Source organism: Carcharhinus amblyrhynchos, unplaced genomic scaffold (assembly GCF_965287045.1).
Source record: "Carcharhinus amblyrhynchos unplaced genomic scaffold, sCarAmb.v2.hapA scaffold_50, whole genome shotgun sequence".
Taxonomy (NCBI): domain Eukaryota; kingdom Metazoa; phylum Chordata; class Chondrichthyes; order Carcharhiniformes; family Carcharhinidae; genus Carcharhinus; species Carcharhinus amblyrhynchos.
The window spans coordinates 2,312,776-2,339,305 of record NW_027649791.1 but is presented as its reverse complement, the minus strand read 5'-3'; the positions used below and the strand labels follow the sequence as shown (position 1 = coordinate 2,339,305).

Below are 26,530 nucleotides of genomic sequence, written 5' to 3'. Positions count from 1 at the left end.
CCGATGAAGGCAAGTATGCCATATGCCTTCTTGACTACCTTCTCCACCTGTATTGCCACTTTCAGTGACCTGTGTACCTGTACACCTAGACTCCTTTGCCTACCAATACCCTTAAGGGTTCTGCCATTTACTGTGTATTTCCTATCTGTATTAGACCTTCCAAAATGCATTACCTCACATTTGCCTGGATTTAATTCCATCTGCCATCTCTCCGCCCAAGTCTCCAACTGATCTATATCCTGCTGTATACTCTGATGGTCCTCATCGCTATCTGCAAATCCACCAACCTTTGTGTCGTCCGCAAACTTACTAATCAAACCAATTATATTTTCCTCCAGATCATTTATATATATTACAAACAGTAAAGGCCCCAGCACTGATTCCTGAGGATCGCCACTTTTCACAGCCCTCCATTCGGAAATGCACCCTTCCACTGTTACCCTCTGTTTTCTTTGACCGAGCCAGTTTTGTATCCACCTTGCCAGCTCACTCTGATCCCATGCGACTTCACCTTATACACCAATCTGCCATGAGGGACCTTGTCAAAGGCCTTACTGAAGTCCATGTAGACAACATCCACTGCCCTACCCTCATCAGTCATCTTTGTCACTTCCTCGAAAAACTCAATCAAGATCGTGAAACACGACCTCCCCTTCACAGAACCATGTTGCCTCTCACTAATACGTCCACTTATTTCCAACTGGGGGTAAATCCTGTCTCGAAAAATCCTCTGCAATAATTTCCCTACCACTGATATAAGGCTCACCAGCCTGTAATTATCTGGATTATTCATGCTATCCTTCTTAAACAACGAGACAACATTGGCTATTCTCCAATCCTCTGACAGCTCCCTTGTAAGAAGTCTCACAACACCAAGTTAAAGTCTAACAGGTTTATTTGATAGCTCAAGCCACTAGCTTTCAGAGCGATCACCTGATGAAGGAGTAGCGCTCTGAAAGCTACTGGCTTGTGCTACCAAATAAACCTATTGGACTTTAACCTAGTGTTGTGAGACTTCTTACCGTGTTTACCCCAGTCCAATGCTGGCATCTCCGTATCATGATCTCCCCTGTAACCAGTGAGGATACAAAGATTTCTCTCAAGGCCCCAGCAATTTCCTCCCTTTCCTTTCTCAGTGTTCTGGGGTATATCCCATCAGGCCCTCTTAATGTTTGTCAAGAATCTCAAAGTTTCCTTCTTTTTGACCTCAACATGACTCAAACTATCTTCACATCTTTTCCCAGACTCATCATCCACCAAGTCCTTCTCCTTGGTGAATACTGATGCAAAGTACTCATTTAATACTTTGCCCATTTCCTCTGGCTCCACACATAGATTCCTTCCCTTGTCCTTGAGTGGGCCAACCCTCTCCCTGGGTACCCCCTTGCCCTTTACATATGTATAAAAAGCCTTGGGATTTTCCTTAATCCTGCTGGCCAATGCTTTTTTATGACCCTTTTTAGCTCTCCTTACTTCTTGCTTATGTTTCTTTCTACTTTCCTTGTATTCCACACTTGCTTCATGGGCTCCCAGCCTCCTAGGTTTGACAAATGAGGTGGGGAAATTTGAGGTTCCACAAATTTCCCCACCTCAATGATGGAGCCCAGCACATCAGTGCAAAAGATAAGGCTTGGAGTATTTGCAGTAATCTTCAGCCAGAAGTGCCAATTTGAGGATCCATCTCAGCTTTCTCCAGTGATGCCCAGCATCTCATGCCAGTCTCCAGCCAGTTTGATTCACTCCACGTGATATCAAGAAATGGCTGAAGTTGCTGAATACTGTGTTTTAAGTCCAAATCAGTGTCCCAAAACCAAACCCTATGGAACACCATTTGAAAAAACTTCCCACTCCAATCAATCATTATCCTTTGTTTCCTGTTACTAAGCCAACTTTTGATCTGGTTTGCCAAATTACCCCAAGTCCCATGAGCTTTTACTTTTTTGACTAATCTGCCATGTGGGACCTTGTCAAATGCTTTGCTAAAATCCATGTACACAACATCCACTGCAGAACCTTCATCAATCCTTCTTATTAGTTCCGCAAAAAATTCAATCAAGTTTGGGAGGCAAGACCTTCCTTTAACAAATCCATGCTGACCATTCCTGACAAGTCCATGCCTTTCTACATGACAGTTAATCCTATCAGGATTGATTTTGCTAAATTGCCCACCAATGTAAGACTGACTGGCCTTTAATTGTTTAGCATTTTCTTCAATCCCTTTTAAACAATGGAACTACGTTTTGCAATTCTGCAGTCCTCCGGTACCCCTCCTGTATCTTACTGAAAATTAAATGATCCTCAGAGCATCTGCTGTCTTCTCCCTGACCTCCTTCAGCAGCCTTGGAAACAGTCCATTTGGCCCTGGCAACATTCAAGGATTCCAAGCCTTTGAGTACATTTTCTCTCTTTCTGATTATACCATCCAACTTCTCACAGTGCTCCATCTGTACTACTAAATCTGCATTGTCGCTTTCCTTTGTAAACACAGAGACAAAATATTCATTTAAAACCCTTCCCATAGCCACTGCATCGACACACAAAATCCTTTCTTCATCTCTGATAGGTCCCACTTTTTCCTTAACTAACCTTTCACCATTAATATATCGATAAAACATCTTTGGGTTTTAAACAAAGAACAAAGAACAACCCAGCACGGGAAACAGGCCCTTCGGCCCAACAAGCCCGCGCCGCCGCATCACCCTACACCTATTCTACCCTGCGTATCTACAAATAGAACCCCTGACTTAGCCAGATTCAGTGGAGAATAGTGTCAATTTGGTAAAACCAATCAGCCTAAGAGCACATCTTTGGGGTGTGGGAGGAAACCGGAGCGCCCGGAGGAAACCCACGCAACCACAGGGAGAATGCGCAAACTCCCACAGACACAGGCCCAAATCCATGTATCTGCACAGCTAGCAGTGCTAGTCACTGAGCTGTTGCGGCGCCCGTCTACCGGTCCAGGATCAAGCACACACACCGACATGAAGTACTAGGCCACTCCCGGAACCTCCAAGAGCAGCCCATGCACGACCCACCGTGTGCATGCCCCTCGTTTGACAACGAGGTGGACCTCCTCCTGCGGAATAAAAAGACAAAAACGTTAATCACAAGCCTGCCTTTCTGGTGTCTCCTGAGGTTCTAACCCTTATTTAATAACCCCTACCATAACCCTCCATCTTCGTTTCACTCATGTGCCTATCTAACTGAACCTTAAACGAGTCCAACGTTCCCGCCTCCACCACCCTACTCAGTAGCGCGTTCCATACCCCCACAACTCTCTGCGTAAAGAACCTTCCTCTCATATCCAAATTATACCTCTCCCCCCTCACCCTTAAATCATGTCCTCTTGTATTTGTAACCAATCTAGGGAGCAGTCTCTCACTATTGACTCTGTCTATTCCCTTCAGTATCTTATATACCTCTATCATGTCCCCCCTCAATCCCCGTCTTTCCAAGGAGAACAGTCCCAGTTTCTCCAACCTTTCCTCGTAACCCAGCCCCTCCATGCCAGGCAACATCCTGGTAAACCTCCTCTGCACCCGTTTTTTTTTTTCTTTAACTTTTCTTGCTAATCTTTTTTTCATACCCCCTCTTTGATTTCCTTATTTTCTTTTTTACTTCATCCCTGCATTTCCTGTATTCATCCAGTCTATCTGTAGTGCTTAGCTCTTTGCGCCTAAGATACACTTTTTTTTTCTGTTTGATTTTCCTCTATTCTTCTAGACAACCTGCGGGATCTAGATTTGGCAGTGCCATTCGAAATTTTGAAGGGGGCATGTGTGCCTTGTACATTTTAAAGCTATTTTATGAGCCTACATGAGAGAGACGCTGAAGAAGGGACGGTTGCAGTGCCAGTATTCTATAGAGACCAGGAAGCATGGTTACCAGTTAATTATAGATAATCATAGAATCCATTCAGCCCATCGAATACACACCAACCGCAATTCCCTCCCAGACCCTATCCCCATAACACGACGCATTTATCCTAGCTTGTCCTCCTGACACGAAGGAGCAATTTAATGTGCAGGTTAGGCTAATCTGCCTAACCCCCACATCTTTGGACTGTGGTTGGAAACCAGAGCTCCCAGAGGAAACACACGCAGGCATGGGGAGAACATGCAGACTCCACGCCTACAGTGACCCAAGTTGGGAATCGAACCCAAGTCCCTGGCACTGTGAGGCAGCAGGGCTAACCACTATGCCAACGTGCCGCCCTGGTGATTGAAAGTCACAGACCTTGTCCCATGGGTTGAGGCTGGTTGAAGCAAATAACTTAGACTGGCTGGAGATAATGGATTGGCAGCATGGTGGCTCAGTATTTACCACTGTTGCCTCATAACGCCAGGGACCTGGGTTCAGTTCTGGCCTTGGGTGTCTGTCTGTATGGAGTTTGCATGTTTTTCCCATGTCTGTGAAAGTTTCCTCTGAGTGCTCCAGTTTCATCCCATAGTCCAAAGTTGTGCAGGTTAGGTGCATTAGCCATGCTAAATTGCCCCTTAGTGTCCCAGGATGTGTAAATTAGATGGATTAACTGTGGCGGGATTACAGGGATAGGACGGAGGGGAGGGCCTGGGTGAGAAGCTTTTTCAAGGAGTCAACGCAGACTCATTGGGCTGAATGGCATCTTTCTGAACTGTAGGGATCCTATGGGTCTAAAGATATTGAATATCCTGATTGGAGGTTTTTAGGAGCTCCAGAGCAGATCTCAGACATTTTTCTGAAGGAACTGGGCTGAATAAAAGGGGCTAAAGCCAAAATTTACTTGGTCCCTGAGGCTTCCGAGCTCACCTAATGTCTTATGCACTTCAGCATAAAGTGGAAGCGGAGTTAAGATTGGAAGACTGGGGTCCCATAAAAGCAGTGCAGTTCTCTGAATGGGCTGTATCCATTGTCCCTATTTTGTAACCAGATCGCACTGAGAACCACTGGAGACCACACGTTAACTGTGAACTGAGGAGCCCAGATAGATTGTCTGCACTAACTCCCTGAAGGAGCATCCTACCCAGGCCCTCCCCTCACTTTGTATGGTTGAAGGGCTAACGTTGCTGTTGTGACTTTAATTGTTTTTAAACTGCTAGTCCCTTTATGGACATTACTCTCTGATGCACTATTACCACTAAAATATCTGACCCTTGCAGCCCTGCTCAGCTTAACTCTAAAAACATCAATGTATTTTTCTATTGCTTGAAATCCTCTTTGGATTTCTATTTCTCCCCCTCACACGAGCTCTGCTTCTGCTATGGTAAGTGTAAAGCCATTTTCCCTGCTCTGTCCTTTTTTTGCTGTTTGGAGACTCTGTCCTTTCCTGTCACACTCATATTATCATTATACCTACTCCTACTCCTATTTGGCCTCCTCCTGCTCCTATTTCTTATGTTCTTATTATATGTATCATTACCCTGAACCATTTCCTGTTTAACTTTCTAATTCTCCCCTCATGTGAAATCTCCCCACTATTTAATTTAAAGGCCTCTCTACAGATATACAACTCCCAAGGACGCTGATCCCAGCTCAGTTCATATGAAGACCCTCTCAACGGCATAGCTCCCACTTACCCACATTACTGACAACAGTGTCCCATGCACTAAAACCTCTTTCTCCCACACTAGTTCAACTCTCTGATTTAATTTATCCTATGCCAATTTATTTTTGGTTTAAGCAGTAATCCGGAGATTATTATCTCTCTTGTTGTCTTTTAATTTATTCCCTAGATGCACCTACTGTTTTAGCAGAACCTCTTAATCCTGCCTATCTTATTGTGAACTGTATGCACCATGACAATTCGAACCTTCCCATCGCACTCCACGTTCTTCTCCAGACTACAGATTTCCTAAAACCTTTTTTGGGCAGGCAATACAGACTTAGGGACCTGCTGTCAGCTACAGAGAACAGCATCTATCCCCCCACTAACTAACTGCTAATTCAACTACATTCTCTTTATTCTCCCTGCTATCCACTTGAGGTCTCACCACTCTGCATTGCAGTTAGTTCATCCTCTCTCCAGTCCCTGCTTTGTCCACACAAGCTGTAAGAACCAAGCATCTGTTGGATAATTGCAGAGACCGAGTTTTCTCCACTGCTACTTTCTGGGTCCCCATCCCTGCCTCACACGCAGTTACACCCTCCTGTGCCTGACTATGGATCAAATCAGAAGCATCCGTGGTAAGGGATGTGACTACCTCTTGGAAAAAAGTGCCCAGGTAACTTTCCCTCGCCCTGATGCATTTCTGTGTTCAACGCTGAGACTCCACCTCATTAAGTCTGAGCCACAGTTGCTTGAGTTGTAGACTCTTCCTGTAGGTACGATTGCTATGGATCATACTGGTGTCCACCGATACCCATATGCTACAGCATCACCTACCCTTCCATCTTTATTGGGTTTTATTTGACCAATTAGTTTTCAAGTTTAGAAATATTACTCAATTGTTAACGATACTTGTATTAAGTAATTTAATTAGAACATAGAACATAGAACATAGAAATTATGTTTTTAAGTAATTTAATTAGTTCAACTATATTCTAATGCTGTACTTATATTTCCCTAGCACCTTTATTCTTATTTTTTATTCATTCGTGGGACACGGGTATTGCTGGCTGGCCAGCATTTATTGTCCATGCCTCGTTGTCTTTGAAAAGCTGGTGGTGAGCTGCCTTTTTGAATCACTGCAGCCCATGTGCTGTGAGTTGACCCAGACTGCCATTAGAGATGGAATCCCAGGATTATGACCTACCAACTGTAAAGAAATGGAGAAATATTTCCAACTCAGGGTGGTGGTTGACTTGGAGGGGAACTTGCAGGTGGTGATGTTCCCATGTATCTGCCGTCTTGTCCTTCTAGATGGAAGTGGCTGTGGATGTGGAAGATGCAGTCTGAGGATATTTGGTGACTTTCAACAGTGCATCTTGTAGATAGTACACACTGCTGCTGCTGTTCATCGATGGTGGAGGGAATGGGTGTTTATGATGTGGTGCCAATCAAGCAGGCTGCTTTGTCCTGGATGGTGTCAAGCTTCTTGAGTATTGTTGGAGCTGTAGCCACCCAGGCAAGTGGGAAGTATTCCATCGCACTCCTGACTAGTGCCTTGTAGATGGTGGACTATGCCCCCATTTACAGGGATAACTTGGTTTTCCGTTGATAAATGAAGTATGTGAATGCAACATTCGAGAAGCCTAGATTAGGCAAGGTAGTGAAGGTAATTAATTTAATGTAGCTGAAATTGAAATACGCACGTCAACACTGTAACATGTTGAATGGCTAAAGAAGAAACTGTGCTAAGTAAGGAATACCTTTAGGGCTGGTAAGATTACAATTGATATGTTGTCCATCTCATTTAGATGCATGGAGTGATATTTGAGAGAGTTTTTGTTTTGAATACCTGTAATTGTAAACTTGCATGAATAGAAGTTAGGAGTTCTAACCTCATGAGCATTCTGTCCTGTACTGGTATTAAACTGTACCAGGCACGTGTAAGTACAATGCTTATATGTATGTATAATGAGTGAGTACACATTCTGATATTTTGTTTCAAGGCAAACTATGTAAGCATGGCCCTTTCTTAAGGGACATTTATGTGCCAACATAAGAACATAAGAAATAGGAGCAGGAGTAGGCCATCTAGCCCTTCGAGCCTGCCCTGCCATTCAATAAGGTCATGGCTGATCTGAAGTGGATCAGTTCCACTTTCCCGCTTTCTCCCCATGATCCTTAATTCCCCTGTCTGTCAAAAACCTATTTACCCATGACTTAAATATATTTAGTGAAGTAGCCTCCACCACTTCAACGGGCAGAGAATTCCAGAGATTCACCACCCTTTGAGTGAAGAAGTTCCTCCTCAACTCTGTTCTAAACTGCCCCCCCTTATCTTGAGGCTGTGCCCTCTAGTCCTGCTATCCTTTCTAAGCGGGAAGAATCTCTCTACCTCTACCCTATCCATCCCTTTCATTATCTTATATGTCTCTATAAGATCCCCCCTCATCCTTCTAAACTCCAACGAGTACAGACCCAGTCTATTTAGTATCTCTTCATAGTCCAACCCCCTCATCTCCGGTATCAGCCTAGTGAACGTCCTCGGCACTCCCTCCAAGACCAAAATATCCTTGCGCAAGTGCGGCGACCAAAACTGCACACAGTACTCCAGCTGCGGCCTCACCAGTACCCTGTACAGTTGCAGCAAGACCTCCCTGCTTTTATATTCTATCCCCCTCGCTATAAAGGCCAGCATCCCATTCGCCTTCTTGATCACCTGCTGTACCTGCAGACTGGGTTTTTGCGACTCATGCACAAGGACCCCCAGGTCCCTCTGCACCAGATGGTTTTGATGGTCATACTCACTATTCTAACTTTTTCATTTAAACTTTCTTTAATTAACTGAATCTAAGTTCTGCAGCTGCCAAGGTGGGAATTGAACTCGAGTCTCTATCATCAGTTCAGGTCACTGTAAAAGAAATCTAGTTATAGTTGTGCAGGGTTTTGGTGTGAATGCATCTGCAGTGCTGTGTGCCGAAATGATATTCTTCAATTGGAAACAGTAGGTGGAGGATGTGGTCAAGAAGGTGTATGGTGTACTAGCCTTCATTAATCGAGGGATTGAGTTTAGGAGTCGGGAGATAATGCTGCAACTTTATAAGACCCTTGTCAAACCCCACGTGGAATGCTGTGCGCAGTTCTGGTTGCCTCACTACAAGAAGGATGTGGAAGCTATTAAAAGGGTGCAGAGGAGGTTTGCAAGGATGTTGCCTGGTTTGGGTGGCATGCCTTATGAAGATAGGTTGAGGGAGCTAGGTCTTTTCTCCCTGGAGAGACGAAGGATGAGAGGTGACCTGATAGAGGTTTATAAGCTGTTGAGAGGTATAGATAGGGTGGATTCTTGGAGGCTATTTCCCAGGACTGAAATGGTCGCTACGAGAGGACACAGGTTTAAGGTGTTGGGGAGCAGGTACAGAGGAGATGTCAGGGGTAAGTTTTTCACTCAGAGGGTGGTGAGTGAGTGGAATCGGCTGCCGTTTGTGGTGGCGGAGGCAAACTTGTTGGGGTCTTTTAAGAGACTTCTGGATGAGTACATGGGATTTAATGGGATTGAGGGTTATAGATAGGCCTGGTAGGTATGGATATGATCGGCGCAACTTGTGGGCCGAAGGGCCTGGTTGTGCTGTAGTGTTCTATCTTCTATGTAGTACGGCAAAGATTCACCAAATCAGACCCTGGGTTGAGAGGGTTGTCTTATGATAGGCTGAGTAAATTGGGTCTATGTTCTCTGGCATTTAGAAGAATGAAAAGCAATCTTATTGAAAGCTACAAGAATCTGAAAGGGTTCGATAGGATAGACACTGAGAGATTGTTTCCCCTGGTTAGGCAGTGTAAAACATGGTGGGAATGAGGGGCTGATCATTTAGGACTGAGATGTGGAGTAATTTCTTCACTAAAGGGTTTGAGATTCTCTATCTCATAGGATTGTGGGTTCTCCATCATTGAATGTATTTGACACTGGGATAGAGAAATTATTGGTCTGTCAGGAAATTAAAGGATATGAGGAACAGATAGGAAAGTAGAGTTGAAGCCCAAGATCAACCGTGATCGAGTTGAATGGTGAAGCAGGCTTGGTCTATGGTGCCTATTGATGTTTTATCTATCCTGCTCCTATATTTCATGTTGTTATTATTAGTAACATAGCCACTATTCTATTATTCTCAGGCTTGAAACTTGCCTAACATAATGAACACAATCTATGCAGCTAGCCCTTGGAATTTTACCAGGTGTAATTATAGTCATAATATACCAATACAAACAGTATCCCCTGTGAGGCATGCAAAATTTCACTAATGAACTAGACCTTAGACTAGGTGATCTGATGAAGAGTCACATTGACCTTGGGACTGAGGCTTTTGGATTTTGCTGGATTTTGGGTCAGGCAATTTGAGTGGTTGGCAGCTTGGGCCAAGCCAGCTCAGGACAGGTCAAGGGTCACAAGGACTTGGGGAATAGACTGGTGCGCAAATGTCAGAGCAAAGAACAAGTCCACCGCCTTGCAGCATCTAGCCAAATTGTCCAAACAAAGTAATCTTAACTGAGTAAAATTTAAAAAAAATGAAGGCACATTCTAAAAATGTCTGGATTTCAAACTACTCCATTTTTTTAGCCAGCTGGTTTTGAGAGTGTGTGTCTTACTTATAATAACTGAAGGCAGGTTAACACTGTTCTGGGAAGGAACAAAAGTCACTGTATTTTCTCAATACAGTGTTAAGTCACACCTCTGTTTATTGGGAGACATCTACAATGTTAATTCCATGATGGAGTAATAAGTAAATTGGTGAATTTTTCCTAGTCCTGCTCTAACACAAAGGTGACTTTACCTTTTATTCAGCATACCTCGGCAAACACCCACTGTTTGTTCAAAATCAAAAAGCTGCATCACAATATGCTTAACATTTGCTTTAGCACAGCAAGGGCAGCTTTGTTTATTGCAAGTGTGGAAATGTGGGATGACAATATTGAATAGATCTCCATTATAAACATCTATTAAGCGTGTTAAGTTGAACTGTGCAAAGCAATTTTTGTTCAAGAATTTTGAATTTTAAATAAACTGCAATTACTCATGTCTCTGCACGATAGAATGAGCAGACACTGGGAGATGAAATTTAATGTGGAGGAGTGTGAAGTGGTGCATTTTGGAAGGAAGAATCAGAAGAGATAATAGCATTTTAAAGAGGATGTAAGGTCACGAATCTTTAAAGGTGGCAGGATGAGTTCTTTATTTGTGGGATATAGGTTTACATAAGAACATAAGAACATAAGAAATAGGAGCAGGAGTAGGCCATCTAGCCCTTTGAGCCTGCCCCGCCATTCAATAAGATCATGGCTGATCTGTCATGGCTCAGTTCCACTTTCCCGCCCTCTCCCCATAACCCTTAATCCCCTCTCTTATCAAAAACCCATCAACCCGCGTCTTAAAAATATTTAGTGAGGTAGCCTCCACCACTTCAACGGGCAGAGAATTCCAGAGATTCACCACCCTTTGAGTGAAGAAGTTCCTCCTCAACTCCGTTCTAAACCGCCCCCCCTTTATCTTGAGGCTGTGCCCCCTAGTCCTACTGTCTTTTTTGAGCGGGAAGAGTCTCTCCACCTCTATCCTATCCATCCCATTCATCATCTTATACGTCTCAATGAGATCTCCCCTCATTCTTCTAAACTCCAACGAGTACAAGCCTAGTTTATTCAGCCTCTCCTCATAGCTCAACCCCCTCAACTCCGGTATCAGCCTAGTAAACCTCCTCTGCACTCCCTCCAAGGCCAAAATATCTTTGCGCAGGTGCGGCGCCCAAAACTGCACACAGTACTCCAGCTGCAGCCTCACCAATGCCCTATACAGCTGCAGCAAGACCTCCCTACTTTTATATTCAATCCCCCTCGCTATGAAGGCCAGCATCCCATTCGCCTTCCTGACCACCTGCTGCACCTGCAAGCTGGGTTTTTGCGACTCATGCACAAGGACCCCGAGGTCCCTCTGCACCGTCGCCTGCTGCAGTTTTTCGCCCCGTAAGTAATAGTCCTTCCTACCATTATTCCTACCAAAGTGGACCACCTCACACTTGCCAACATTAAATTCCATTTGCCATTTCCTGGTTTGTAGGGAGAAACTGGTTTCCTCTGGCAAGTGGATCAGGGTGGCATGGTGGCACAGTGGTTAGCACTGCTGCTTCACAGGTTAGATTCCTGACTTGGGTCACTGTCTGTGGAGTTTGCGTGTTCTCTCCGTGTTCGTGGGTTTCCTCTGGGTGCTCCAGTTTCCTCCCATATTTTGAAAGACTTGCTGGTTAGGTGCAGTGACCCGAACAGGTGCCAGACTATGGTGACTAGGGGAATTTCACAGTAACTTCATTGCATAAGCCTTCATAAGCCTTACTTGTGACTAATAATTACACTTCACAGTAACCAGAGGAACTAGATTTAAACTAATTGGAGAAGGAATGGGGTGGCAGGTTAGCACTGCTGCCCCACAGCGCCAGGGACCCGGGTTCATTTCTGCAGTCAGGTGGAGTTTGCACAATCTCCCTGTGTCTGCGTGAATTTCCTTTGGGCCATCTGGCTTCCTCACAATCCGAAGGATATGCTGGTTAGATGGATTGGCCATGCTAAATTGCCCCTTAATGTCAGTAGGATTAGTAGGATAAAAATGCAGGGTTACAGGGATAAGGCCTAGGTAGGACTGTTGTCAGTGCAGGCTTGATGGGCTGAATGGCAGTCTCCTGTACTGTAGGGAATCTGTGAATCTAATTTATGAACTAGAGTGGCAAAGGAGGGAATATTTTTCACACAGGGTTGTTTGAATTTAGAATGCTGTATCTGAATGAATTGTGGAAACAGATACCACAGGACCTTTCAAAAGGCAATTGAACGTATCCATGCAGAAAAATCTTACTTGATGAGGCTAAATTCAATGATATATTCAAAGAAGTCACAAAGGTATGATGAGCTGAGTTTACTATATTGCAATGTTTGATTCTGTGATTGTTATCAGTTTCTGTTCATAGGATAGAATCCATAAAGTGCAGAAGGAGGCCATTTGCCTGTTGAGCTTGCAGCGACAACGATCCATCCATGCCCTAGCCCGTAACCCCGTGAATTTACCCTGCTAATCCCCCTGGCACTAATGGGCAATTTAGCATGGCCAATCAAACTAACCTGCACATCTTTGGAGTGTGGGAGGAAACTGGAGCACTGGACACAGACACAGGGAGAATGTGCAAACTCCACACAGTGACCCAGGTCCATGGCAACTATGCTAATCACTGTGCCACCGTGCCACCCCAGTTCAGTGCTACAGTAAAGTTTGAGAACGTTAAGCATGAATTTCCTCCATTGGTGACCTTTTGATTGGGAGTAGACTTAATTTCTAAAATTTGACTTGATATTGGTAAGAATGTGCTGAGTGGATTTGAGTTTGGTGATGCCAGTGAATGAGTTCCTGTGTCAATTTTCTCTCAGAACAGTGGCAAAGAAATAATCTGCTTGATGTTTTCATTTTTGTTTCTATAAAATGGCAGACAATTTTCACTCATTGTTTGTGTCTCTGTGAATTGTTTGTAGGAATCAGACTTTACATATCCATCTTAAGCAGTACCTAGTGAACTGCTCAGACTGGCTACTGAAGGTAATCTGTGGTGTGGTAGAAATCCGTACAGCCTATGCTACAGAAAAGAAGGCAAAGGCATGCCTGATATCACGACTCAGCTGTGAGCGAGCTGGAGCCAGCTTCTACGTACGAGGAACTGATGATGATGGCCATGTGTCCAACTTTGTTGAAACAGAACAGGTATTTTATGAATAAATAAAGACTTGCATTCTTTTTGGTGGCCTTCATGATCTCAGGCTGGTGTGAACACCAGAATGGAACAATTGGACAATTTTTAAGTTGCAAATATCATGTAACAAAATTACAGCGCTATCTAAACATGAAGAACCTGGCTTGATTCTAAAGAAGTGTTCGAATTACCCACCCAAACACACAACCTAGCTAACAGCTGAGATTTGATCAATAGCTTGAATGTTAAAATCTTTCAAAGTATTAAAGTAAAAAATACACAAACATGGTATTGCCCTGATGATCATGTATGTCAATAATTTACTAAGTTCTTTTGCATGAACAGGTACTGAATTTATCAGTAATGGTGAATTGTTTGTGCTTTTTGCTGTGAATACAATGAAATACAATTTGTGGAATAATAATAATGATAAATTAAGGTTTTTTTCTACCTTTTATTACAACTGCTTCCTATATGACAAAACAGTAAGTATCGATTGAGGGATGGATTTTATATTTCTGAGGAGGATAGATCAGCTATGATTTCAGTGATTGGTGCGGCAGTCTTGAAGGACCTGGTCATCCTATGCCTGCTTCTATGTCTTGTGTTCTTTTACCCCACCTTCCCACACCTGGTCTGTAGACTTGAAGTTAAAACACTTCAGATGCAGACCGAGCCACCTTTTAACTGAGATGAGCATTTCAGCCTCAACTACCAAAGCAGACTGTGAAGTCCAGTCACCCAGCACCCTCTGGGTGAAGGAACTTTTCTCCTGCCCCCTAAAACCTTTCTAAAAGTAACCTTAAATCTGTGCCGACTGGTAATTGACCTCTCCATTAGGGGAAATAGGTCTTTTCTCTCTATCCTGTCTAGGCCCCTCATCATATTGTACAATTCAGTTAATCACTCCTCAGCCTCATCATTTCCAAGGAAAATAACTCTAACCTATCCAATCTTTCCTCATAGTAGTACTTTTCAAGATCTGGCAACTTTCTTGTAAATTTCTTGTACTCTCTCCAGAGCAATTATGTCCTTCCTGTGATGTGGTGACCAAGATGGAACATAAAATTCCAACTGTGGCCTAACATCCAGCATTACATCACTGTAATTTTGTATTCTATACCTGGTTCAATAAGGGAAAATGTTCTATATTTCCATATAGTTTCCTTTGTCCATCTGTCCTGCCACCTTCAGGCACCTTAAGTCCATCTTCACCTGTGACATGCACAAAGGTCCCTCATCTCCTCAATCGCTCTCAATATCCTACTGTTTATTAATCATTCCTTTGCTTTGTTTGCCTTCCCCAAATGAATTACCTCACACTTTTTCAGATTGAATACCATTTGCCACTTTTCTGTCCACTCAACCAAACTATTGATAGAATTCTTCCCCTCTCATTAAACTTGTTGTATCTAATATTTCACCTCCTTCCTCTTTAATAGAATGTCTGCCTCATCTCTTTCCTTAGTGAAGACAGCGACAAAGTACTCATTGAGAACTCAGCTCATATTTTCAGCATCAACACAACATTACCACATACATCTCTGAAAGGCCCTATCCTTTCCTTGGTTATCCTTTTGCTCCTAATGTGCTGATGGGTTTGCTTGATTTTGCCTGCCATTATTTTATCATATCTTCCCTTTGCTTTCCTAATTTCCTATTTTACTTCACCCCTGTGCTCTCTATAGCATTAATTTTTTTGTGACTGTCATGAGTTTTTTTTTGGCTTTATCTTACTCTGTATACTTCTGGATAATCAGGGGGCTCGAGAGTTGACAGTACCACCCTTTTTCATTGTGGGTATTAAACATAGAACATAGAACATTACAGCGCAGAACAGGCCCTTCGGCCCACGATGTTGCGCCGACCAGTTTTTTTTAAAAAACACTGACCCACTAATCTAAACCAATCCCTTTTCGTCCATAAACCTATCCACAGATCTCTTAAACGCCCCCAAACTAGGCGCATTTACAACCGCAGCAGGCAGGGCATTCCAATCCCTCACCACCCTCTGGGTAAAGAACCTACCCCTGACATCCGTCCTATAACTACCACCCCTTAATTTAAAGCCATGCCCCCTCGTGCTAGCATTCTCCATCCGAGGAAAAAGGCTATCACTATCCACCCTATCTAAACCTCTAATCATCTTATATGTTTCAATAAGATCCCCTCTTAGCCTCCTTCTTTCCAGCGAAAACAACCCCAAATCCCTCAGTCTCTCCTCATATGACCTCCCCACCATACCAGGCAACATCCTGGTAAACCTCCTCTGCACCCTCTCCAAAGCCTCCACGTCCTTCTTGTAATGTGGGGACCAGAACTGCACACAGTACTCCAAGTGCGGCCGCACCAGAGTTGTGTACAGTTGCAACATGACGCTGCGACTCCTAAATTCAATCCCCAGTGTATTGTCTACACTGTGCCTGTGGAATCTAATTTTTGGATGCCTTCCTCTGATTTAACATTGTTTTCCCTTCATGTAGCTGTATCCAGTTCACTTTCACCAGTCACCTCTTAGCTATCTCTAATTTGTGTTCCCCCAATTTTGAACTTTTACTTCTGTTATATCTTTGTCTTTTTTAATAATGATGCTAAATTAATGTCACTATCTCCAAAATGGTTCCTCACTTGCCTAGTTTCATTTCCTAGGACTAAATCGGAATTGTAATCCCTATCATTGGGCTTGTCACCTGCTGGCTAAAAAGTTCTCTTGAATGTTGTTTGAGAATTTTGTGTCCTCTGTGCCCTTCACACCGTTCATATCCCAATTGCGATCAGGTTAATGGAAGTCCCAGCTATTATTAGCCTGTTGTTTTGCACTCAGGCATATTTGCTTTTCTAACTCCCTCTCACTACTTGGAGATCTATAGTACACTCCTAGCAGTGTGGTTGTCCCTTTTTTATTTCTTCAACCCATGTTGCCGCATTTGATGCTTAATTTTATATATCATCCCTACAACTGTAATAGATTCCTTAACCAATAATGTTACACCGATTTTCCCCCCCCTTCTTTTTTAACCTCTTGTATCTTTCTGTCTGAAAATACTATATCCAGGTATATTGAGCTGCCATTTCTGTTCCTCTTTTATGGCAAGTTTCCATTATGACAATGATGTGCTGCCATATGCCTATAAGTACCATCAGCTCATTGATTTTATTTACTATGCTCCCTCAACTTGCATATATACCTATCAAATGCTGTAATAATTTCTACTATATTGAAAGACCTGCAAATAAATTCCCAAAAATCTTGAAGCTACTGCAAATCTTGAAACACCACAGATTCATTCTGTCTGGGACAGAATGGGTTAATTATCTATTCGTTTCAAGAGGGAGTCGAGTAAAGTTCTCAAATGGACATCATTGCATCATCACTCTTTTTCTTGGCAAGCATTCAGAATCTGGGACTAATTCTTTCCTCAGAATTTCATTCTAGAATTATCATTGCCAGTTGTAACAGGAATATACCTTCAACCCTAACAAGAAGTTTTGATCCAGATTAATCCAAAGGAGATTGATCATAATCACTTCAAATACCCCAATTTTCAATTATCCCTATCAAATTAAGAATATCACAATTATTTTACAATCTCTCCAGTTTAAACTTAAAATTTGCACATTTAATTGTTTCCCACATATCTGTCTTTGTAAACGAAGTAAGAAGTCTCACAACACCAGGTTAAAGTCCAACTGGTTGATTTGGTAGCAAAAGCCAGTAGTTTTCAGAGCACTTGTTGGTCCTTTGTCAGGTGAGTGGGAATTCTGTTCACAAACAGGGCATATAAAGACACTAACTCGATACATTTACTCAAATTTACAATTTGTAAATTGTGTTTGTGAAAACTCTGCCAGCTAGGAACACAAGAAATAAAATTCCAAAGTATTATTGTCACAATCACTAGCCAGAAGTTATGTGTGGTAGCCAGACCTTGATACAGAGATAGAAAGGATGGTGCAATGCCCCAGTTCTCACCCTTACCAGTCACTAACGCCTCCATCTAATCTGCACGCTTGAGAATGGCTAGGTAGATCCTGGGCAAGAGTACTTGAAGGGCCATTTGTTTCTTATTTTAGTGCTTGCCAACCACTCAAAGTGGTTGGGTGTTCAGCTGAACCCATGGGTCTATGAACCCACTGCCACCATTGATGAATTGAGCAAAATCTTTGCCATTCATGGTTTCCTGGAGGTCTTTGTATCAGTCAGTGGACAATCTTTCACGGTGGAGGAATTTCAGAAATTTGTAACACCAAATGGCATTGCTATGTTAGGTCAGCACCTTGCCACATAACATCAAACAGGCTAGTGGAACGTGCTGTGCAAACTTTCAAGGCCTCAATGAAGAAACAAGTAGATAGGCCTCTCTCTACCTTTATGGATCAGCAGCTTTTTGTTATCTCATAACACAATGCCAAATGTGACCACAGGGATCACGCCAGCCAAGTTGCCAATGGGATATCATTTAAGCATATGGTCGGGTATGTTTGGCAGGGAGGGCGCAGGCTAGGCAAACCTGTCAGGAGTAAAATCATGAATCAAAGAAGAACAGCAAGAGTTTTCCAAGTAGAGGATTTAGCCATGGTCAGAAATTGTGCAGCGGGACCGACATGGGTGGCTGGTAAGATTGTGGAAAGGACAGAGCCAGTCCCTTATGTTATAGAGATGCAACAATGTTGCATCAAAAAATATGGAGATCATCTGAGGAAGAGAGTAGTGCCTGATAAACAGATCAACAGGTAACTCCAGCAGTATATGTGGATCCGCCTGGATTGGGAGTGGGAATCCTAGTCATGAATGTGGAACAGGAACATCCAGTTGCTTCAGTAATGGAGAATACAGCAGCTACCAAGGATGATTTAGACCCTGGATTGATGAGTTTGCCAGTGGCCTTAGCTTGACCTGATTTTTCATTTCTAGGCAAACCTAGCTTGGAGTTCAGGCATATGACAAGGGTTTGAAAGTTGCCAGATGGATTAAATGTATGTCGAGTTATCATGGGGGTTTCCCCTGATGTTTTTCTGTAAGTTGTTGCTTACATTATTGATTCTTTTTTTTCCTCCTTGGTTGACTTCAAGAATTAAGAGGAGGAGGGGGAAGAATGTGGTTGTGCGCCCCCTTTAAGGCAGCGTTCCTTGAGGGCCACATGGTCAGTCCAGACCCTATGGAGTGTTGAGGCAGGAAGCTCAACTAATTGAGTGGAAAGGCGTGTATCCTGGGTGGGGAAGGATTGGCAGTTGGAGCCAGGGAGGAGTAGTGTACAGTTGCATAGTTATTCTGTCTGACCCTAGTTGTATATTTAGTTAATTGTTGCTTTGGCAATAAAGCTTTTCTGTGCTGAAGCCTCATTGAGTCACCCTTGATTTATTCCAGGGGTGTTCAGCACGCCCGATTAGGGAACATAAAATCCAGCACTTGGTACCTGACTCATTGTGATCTATTTGCAGTCAGTTTCTGTATTTAAGTTGTTCTGTTTAATTATGGAGTTGTTCAGTGAGCTCATAGATGAGAAATAAGGTTACAAGCTGATTTGGCTCAGAGGTTCCTGTGATTGCTAACTGGCCTTAATGGGAATGTGGGCCATCAGGAGTTGGGGTCCAACTCATGAATCACATGCAATTTTTCTTAAGAGGAAGTTCTTTCCTAAGCTGAAAAGAAAACACTGGAAAATCTCAGCAGGCCTGGCAGCAGTTGTAAGGAGAAAAATGACCTGATGTTTCCAGTCCATATGACCCTTTGTCAAAGCTAAAAGGTATAGAAAGTGGAAGATATTTATACTGCAGGGGGAGGAAATGAAAGATGAGTCATATATATAGAAACCAGAGGAAAAGACTGCTAAAAGCTGTGCTCTGAGAGAATAAAGGATGTGAATGGCCAAACGGCAGAGAAGCTGTGACAGATGGCGATGTTGGGGGAGGGGGAGAATGGAACAGAGGTAGCATGTAGAAAAGGGGAAGCGGGGGGAGAAAAGGTAAGGGAAGGGGGAAGGAAAGAGTGGAGGTGGGGAAGAAAAATGAAGAAAGACCATAAAGAAATAAAAGGTAGAGAATAATTAAAAACAAAATAAATTAGAAGACAATAAAAGGGGCTGAAGTGGGGTAAAGCAAATCACCTGAAGTTGTTGAATTTGATGTTGAGACTGGAAGGCTGTAAAGTACCGAGCTGGAAGATGAGATACTGTTCCTCCAGTTTCCGCTAAGCTTCACTGGAATGTTGCAGCAAGCCAAGGACAAACACGTGGGCATGGAAGTAGGATCGTGTGTTAAAACCGTTTGTTAAAATGGCAAGCAACTGGAAGGTTAAGGTCCTGATTGCACACAGACTGAAGGTACTTAGCAAAGTGATCACCCAGTCTACGCTTGGTCACTCCGATTATAGAGGAGACCACATTGGGAGCAGTGAGTGCAATACGCCAAATTGAAAGAGGTGCAAGTGAAATATTGCTTAATCTGGAATCTTAGTAAGTGTGAGGTTATCCACTTTGGCAGGAATCATAGTAGGAGGGATTACTATTTTAAGGGCAAAAAGCTGCAGCATGCTACGGTGCAGAGGGACCTGGGGGTCCTTGTGCATGAGTCGCAAAAACCCAGCCTACAGGTGCAGCAGGTGGTCAGGAAGGCGAATGGGATGCTGGCCTTCATAGCGAGGGGGATTGAATATAAAAGCAGGGAGGTCTTGCTGCAGCTGTATAGGGCACTGGTGAGGCCGCAGCTGGAGTACTGTGTGCAGTTTTGGTTGCCACACTTGCGCAAGGATATTTTGGCCTTGGAAGGAGTGCAGAGGAGGTTCACTAGGCTGATACCGGAGATGAGCGGGTTGGACTATGAAGAGAGGCTGAATAGACTGGGTCTGTACTCACTGGAGTTTAGAAGGATGAGGGGGGATCTTATAGAGACGTATAAGATAATGAAGGGGATGGATAGGATAGAGGTAGAGAGATTCTTCCCGCTCAGAAAGGACAGCAGGACTAGAGGGCACAGCCTCAAGATAAGGGGGGGGGGGGCAGTTTAGATCGGAGTTGAGGAGGAACTTCTTCACTCAAAGGGTGGTGAATCTCTGGAATTCTCTGCCCGTTGAAGTGGTGGAGGCTACCTCGCTAAATATATTTAAGACACGGGTAGATAGGTTTTTGGTAAGCAAGGGAATTAAGGGTTATGGGGAGAAAGCGGGAAAGTGGAACTGAGCCACTTCAGATCAGCCATGATCTTATTGAATGGCGGGGCAGGCTCGAGGGGCTAGATGGCCTACTCCTGCTCCTATTTCTTATGTTCTTATGTTATGAATGAATGTTTTGGACCTTGGATGGTGAGTATAGAAGAGGTAAAGGGACAGGTGTTATATCTCCTGGTGTTACACCTATCCACCAATATCCACTACAAGCCCACTGACTCCCACAGCTATCTGGACTACAGCTCTTCACACCCCACATCCTGTAAGGACACCATCCCTTCCTCTCAGCTCCTTCACCACTGTCGCATTTGTTCTGATGATGCCGTGGAACTGAGCCACAACAGATCAGCCATGATCTTATTGAATGGCGGGGCAGGCTCGAAGGGCTAGATGGCCTACTCCTGCTCCTATTTCTTATGTTCTTTCCAAAGTGGTGCTACTAATATGTGCTCCTTTTTCCTCAACCATGGATTCCCATTCACAGCTGTCGACAGGGCCCTCAGCAGTGTGCAGTCCATCTCCCGTACCATGGCCCTCACCCCCTTCCCTCCCTCCCAGAATAAGGACAGAGTCCCCCTTGTTCTCACATTTCACCCCCCCAGCCTCTGCATCCAAAGCATAATCCTCTGCCGTTTTCACCAATTCCAGTGTGATGCCACCACCAAACATATTTTCCGTTCACTCCCTCTGTCAGCATTCCGTAGAGATAGTTCTCTCTGGGATAACCTAGTCCACTCCTCCACTATACCCACCATCTCTCCCGTCACTCATGGCACCTCCCCATGCAATCGCAGGAGATATAACACCTGCTCCTTTACCTCTTCTATACTCACCATCCAAGGTCCAAAACGTTCATTCCAGGTTAAGCAGTATTTCAGTTGCACCTCTTTCAATTTGGTGTATTGCATTCACTGCTTTCAATGTGGTCTCCTTATATCAGAGAGAGTGAGCGTAGATTTATACTGAGCACCTTCAGTCTGTGTGCAATCAGCAGCCTGACCTTCTGGTTGCTTGCTATTTTAACACATGATTCTGCTCCCATTCCCACATGTTTGTCCTTGGCTTGCTGCAATGTTCCAGTGAAGCTCAATGCAAACTTCATCAGAGGAACAGCATCTCATCTTCCGGCTCGGCACTTCACAGTCTTCTGGTCTCCACATCGAGTTCAACAACTTCAGATGAATTTGGTTTACCCCATCTCAGGCCCCTTTGTTTTCATTCTAATTTATTTAATCTTTAATTATTCTCTACCTTTTAGTTTTCATGGTCTTTCTTCATTTTTCTTCCCCCACCCCCCCATTCTTTCCTTCCCTTTTCTTACTTTTTCTCCCCCCCCACTTCCCCTTTTCTACATTCTACCTCTGTCTCTCTCTCTCTGTCTCTCTCTCTCTCTCTTTCCTCTCCTCCTCCCCCCCCCCACCCCCCAACATCTCCATCTATCACAGCTTAGAGCTACTCTGCCATTTGGCCATTCACACCTTTTATTCTCTCTGTGGACAGCTTTTAGCAATATTTTACTCTGGTTTCTACAGCTACCCAATCTTTCATTGCCTCCCCCTGCAGTATAAGTATCTCCTACTTTCCATGTCTTTCATCGCAGACAAAGAGTCATGTGGACTCGAAACATCAGCTCTTTTCTCCTTACAGATGCTGCAAGACCTGCTGCAATTTTCCAGCATTTTCTCTTTTGGTTTCAGACTCCAGCATCTGCAGTAATTTGCTTTTATTCTTTCCTAAGCTTGTATATTAAACAGGATCCAAAGTGAATTAAAACTTGCGTCAAGATTTGAGATGCATCCTATAAATCCCCTGCAAGCCATTCATCATACTGACTTGGAAATATATCACCGTTCCTTCACAATCACTAGGTCAACATCCTAGAATTCCCTCCCTAAAGGCATTGTGGGTCAACCCCAGCATGTGGACTGCAGTGATTCAAGAAGGCAGCTCACCGTCACCTTCTCAAGGGCAAGAAGGGATGGGCAATAAATATTGACCAACCTGCGATGCCCATGCCCCAGAATGAATAAAAAACAGGAATCCCAAGGCCTGGAAATTTTCAGGCAGTGAAGAGCCTACAAGGCTCCCCATTTGACAGCGAGGACATAAATTTCCCATCATATTTGATCAGGTAGATCTAGTTATGTGCGGAAGGAAAACATGGCTGAAATATTTAATGGCGGAATGATTGAATTAATACGACTTATTTTTGATCACTCAGCTTCCTCCTGCCATTGGTGAATTCCCACATTCAAAAATGTTATTCGGACAACAAAGAACAAAGAACAAAAAGAATAAAAACAGCCCGGGAAACAGGCCCTTCGGCCCAACGAGCCCGCGCCGCCATTTTAACATTACCAGTCCCCCCTCCACCCATGACCCTTATCTATGATTATGGCATTCCACATTGAGGGAAACTAATTTAGGGACAATTTATTACCTCCAATCAGCCTAATAGCACATCTTTGGGGTGTGGGAGGAAACCGGAGCACCCGGAGAAAACCCACGCAAGCACGGGGAGAATGCGCAAACTCCCACAGACACTGGCCCAAATCCATGTGTCTGCACAGCAAACAGTGATAGTCACTGAGCTGTCATGTTGCCCAGTATCTGGCCCAGTTTAAGCACACACTAACGACATGAAGCACTAGGCCAATCTTGAACATCCAAGAGCAGCCCAAGTATGACCCATTGCGTGTATGCCCCTCGTTGGACAACAAGGCGGACCGACTTAAAACCTGTGAATTAAAAGAGAAAAACATTATTATCATACCACATCCTTTTACATTACCAGGGATGTCCCAATGCTAATGAACCTTATTTAAAACAATCTCCTATGTCCTTCCATCTCCAACCCACTCATGTGCCTGTCTAAGTTACTCTTAAACAACTCCAGTGTGCCTGCCTCCACCACCTTGCTTGGCAGAGCATTCCATTACCCCCACTACCCTCTGTGTGAAAAACCTCCCTCTAATATCCATGTTATACCTCTCCCCGCTCACCCTAAGCCCATGGCCCCTCGTACTGTGTGCCTCTAACATAGGAAATAGCTTACCTGTGTTTACTCTGTCTATACCCTTCATAATCTTATATACCTCTATTAGATCCCCCCTCAGTCGCTGTCTTTCAAGGGAAAACAGCCCCAATTTGCTCATTCTTTCCTCATAACCCAATCCTTCCATACCAGGCAACATCCTGGTAAACCTCCTCTGCACTCTCTCCAGAGTCTCCACGTCCTTCCGGTAGTAAGGCGACCAGAACTGGACGCAGTACTCCAAATGCGGCCTAACCAACGTTCTATACAACTGCAACATTAGACTCCAGCTCTTATATTCTATACCCCTTCCTGAATGTGTATCAAGGAGAAGCTGGAATAGTCCTCCCAACCTATTGGAAGGGATTTCAGGCTGTTGCTGGTACTCACACCTCTGCTCAATGTCCCCAATTGGCACTGCCCTCACCTCCCAAGGAATTTGTTGACCAGTAGCTCTAAGTTTAAGTGAATTCAGATTAGCATGGGTGTCTAACATTTTAGAAACTAAGATGTATTAAGTTAGAAGTACAGAACTTTTTAACACTTTAATTTTATTGATATCTGGTTTGGAATGTTTTTGCATGTGCCTTTGAATTTCTTTTCAATCTAAATTTCTCATTCCTTTCTGCTTCCTAGGTTATTTATTTGGATGACGCAGTGTCTTCCTTTGTACAGATACGTGGATCAGTCCCATTATTTTGGGAGCAACCTGGAGCACAGGTAATGTGGTAGGCATTTAGTTATTCTTATTCTGAACAAGGAATTCTCTGCTTTGTGTTTAACAAAATAAAAGTGCAGACAAAGGAGATTTCAGCTTCATTTTGTGGCATTTAATAATTGCATTACTTATTTAAGCTTTGTTCTTGTGGTTTACTCTCATCAGACTGTTTTGTTTGAATGACAACTATTTATTTATACACTAGGGTACTATTATATAGAGCTGCAGGTATCTGGCTTCCTCCAATAAACTCCCAACCACAGAAACAAAATTCAATTCATTGCCATCCACAACACATTTTCTTTCTTATCTTAATTATAGTATGTTTGGTTATATTTATCTGTTAGAACTGAATTACCTCTTACCCACAGACTATTAAGGATTATCAGTGTCATACAGAATTGCTGAACCAGTTAAAGCATTATAATGATCAGGAAAAGACGTGTGGTACTGGCAGGTGAGGTTGGTTTTAAGTTAGGGACATTTGTGCACAGTCTCTTCCTATGCTTCAGATTTGAATCTAATGACAAAATGAAGAATTGCACAGGAACTTCATTGCGGTGTTAATGTAAACCTTACTCGTGACTAATAAATAAACTTTAAGGTGAGGTTGAAACTTCTGGAGATGTTGAGAGTCATAGTGGATGACTATCAGCATCTGATGCATGTAGACTGAAGATCTGAATTTTCAACAAAGCCTTGTAACCATGCACCTTCTCCTTTGGAGAAGTTGGCATGTCTACGAGCCCAGAGAAGTTCTGGGGAAAGCCTCTTCCCAACAGCCAGATCTAGTTAAGCTCAGGAATTGGTGTGAAGTATGACTGCCGCCGTTGACTATTTATTGTTTGGAGCTGTAAATGGAGTGTTGTAAGCAGTGAGAACCAAAGATTGGGGACCACCCAAGGAAGATGGCATGCATCTTTGTAGATATTTGTGATTCATGCAAGTCCCTTAACCATAATTAACTGTTGTGTTCATTGGAATGAAAAATTGATTACTGCAGGAGTCTAGGCCAGAGATTAAACACAAGCAGAATGCTAATTTAAACTCCCCTGCCTGCTGGTTAACATGGTTGCTATTGTATAACCAGCGTATTTCAAGGCTAAGTTAGATGTTTTATCGTCAAAGGAATTGAATGTTATGGGTCAGGCAGGAAAGTGGCCTTAACACCACAATTTGATCAGCCATATTGAATGGCAGAGCAGACTCTATGGGTCAAATGGCCTACTCCCTATTATCATTAACTGCCCTGGCCATTGACCGCAGACATTAGGGGGGGGATTCCAATTGCAGATCCATGAAGCTACCTAATGCATCCGGTATTAAAGAGCAGGTATATTGTGGCTGCAACAAAAATGGGAAATTAAGCTCAAAGGCTAAAGGAAGCTTTCCAGACAACCAGTTTGCAGGCAATAGGAGGTTACTGATGAGGTGAATATCAGGAACATGGTTTCTTGGACATGGACGATCTTTAGTTATTTGACCATTATTATCACAATCTTCAAATGTGCTCTGATAGCTGCACCACCTCATCAGCTACTGAATTCACAGCACTCTCAATACCCACCACCTGAAATCTGTTACAGGACAGTACATCTTTCACCTCGCCTTCACAAACTCAGTGTTATTGCAAACATCTACAACTCACATTTCACAATCACACTGACAGCTTTTCAATCATGACAGTTGCACGACCCAAACAGCTCCCAACATTCTCACTCTTACTGTTCCCCCTTCCTTATAGGAGGATGTTTGACACAGGGCCACAGGAAGACATTGGGGGAGGAGCAACATGACAGTTGACTTGTATTCTCACCATCAGATCCCTAGAATGTTCAACAATCGAAAAGGATTCCATTTCCTCAGTATAGAATTACTTTGCGATCACAGGCAGCTGGAGTCATGCAGATCTGAGTAGATTATCATAAGTGACACTTCAACTTGCACCCCATTCCCCCCCCCCTCAGCCGTCTTGGAGCAGCCCATCTTCTGTTCATGACTGTCTTCTGTCCAAGTGAGGGCTCCACCTCCTGGGCTGATTACCCACTCTCAGTCCCAATTGGTCTCTCAGTCCAGGTGAGCCTCTCCTGCTGCATTGTCCATAAAGGAACAAGCACCTACCCAGCTGAGGGACAGTCATGCCTTCACATTCTCTCTCCTGTGGGGAGGATGGTACGGGCAGTCAGTGGTGTGTTGTAACCAGTGATGTGGCTGAGGCTGTGGAAGGGGTATCTGCTGACCCAATCCACCTTCTCACATCCACAGTGCTTTCTGATGTAGAAACTTCACTGCGCAGCAGGGATTAAGGAGGATG

The 26,530-nt window shown here is 43.6% G+C and overlaps 1 protein-coding gene across 1 annotated transcript in view; it reads left to right on the top strand.

The window, feature by feature from the left end:
- LOC145337476 (synaptojanin-2-like) overlaps positions 1–26,530 on the top strand; it is a 204,190-nt gene that overhangs the window by 60,746 nt on the left and 116,914 nt on the right. The window contains exons 4-5 of the mRNA XM_080182266.1: positions 13,085–13,310; positions 24,135–24,218. Of these exons, the coding sequence (XP_080038392.1) occupies positions 13,085–13,310; positions 24,135–24,218 (310 nt within the window). The remainder of the gene's footprint in view (positions 1–13,084; positions 13,311–24,134; positions 24,219–26,530) is intronic.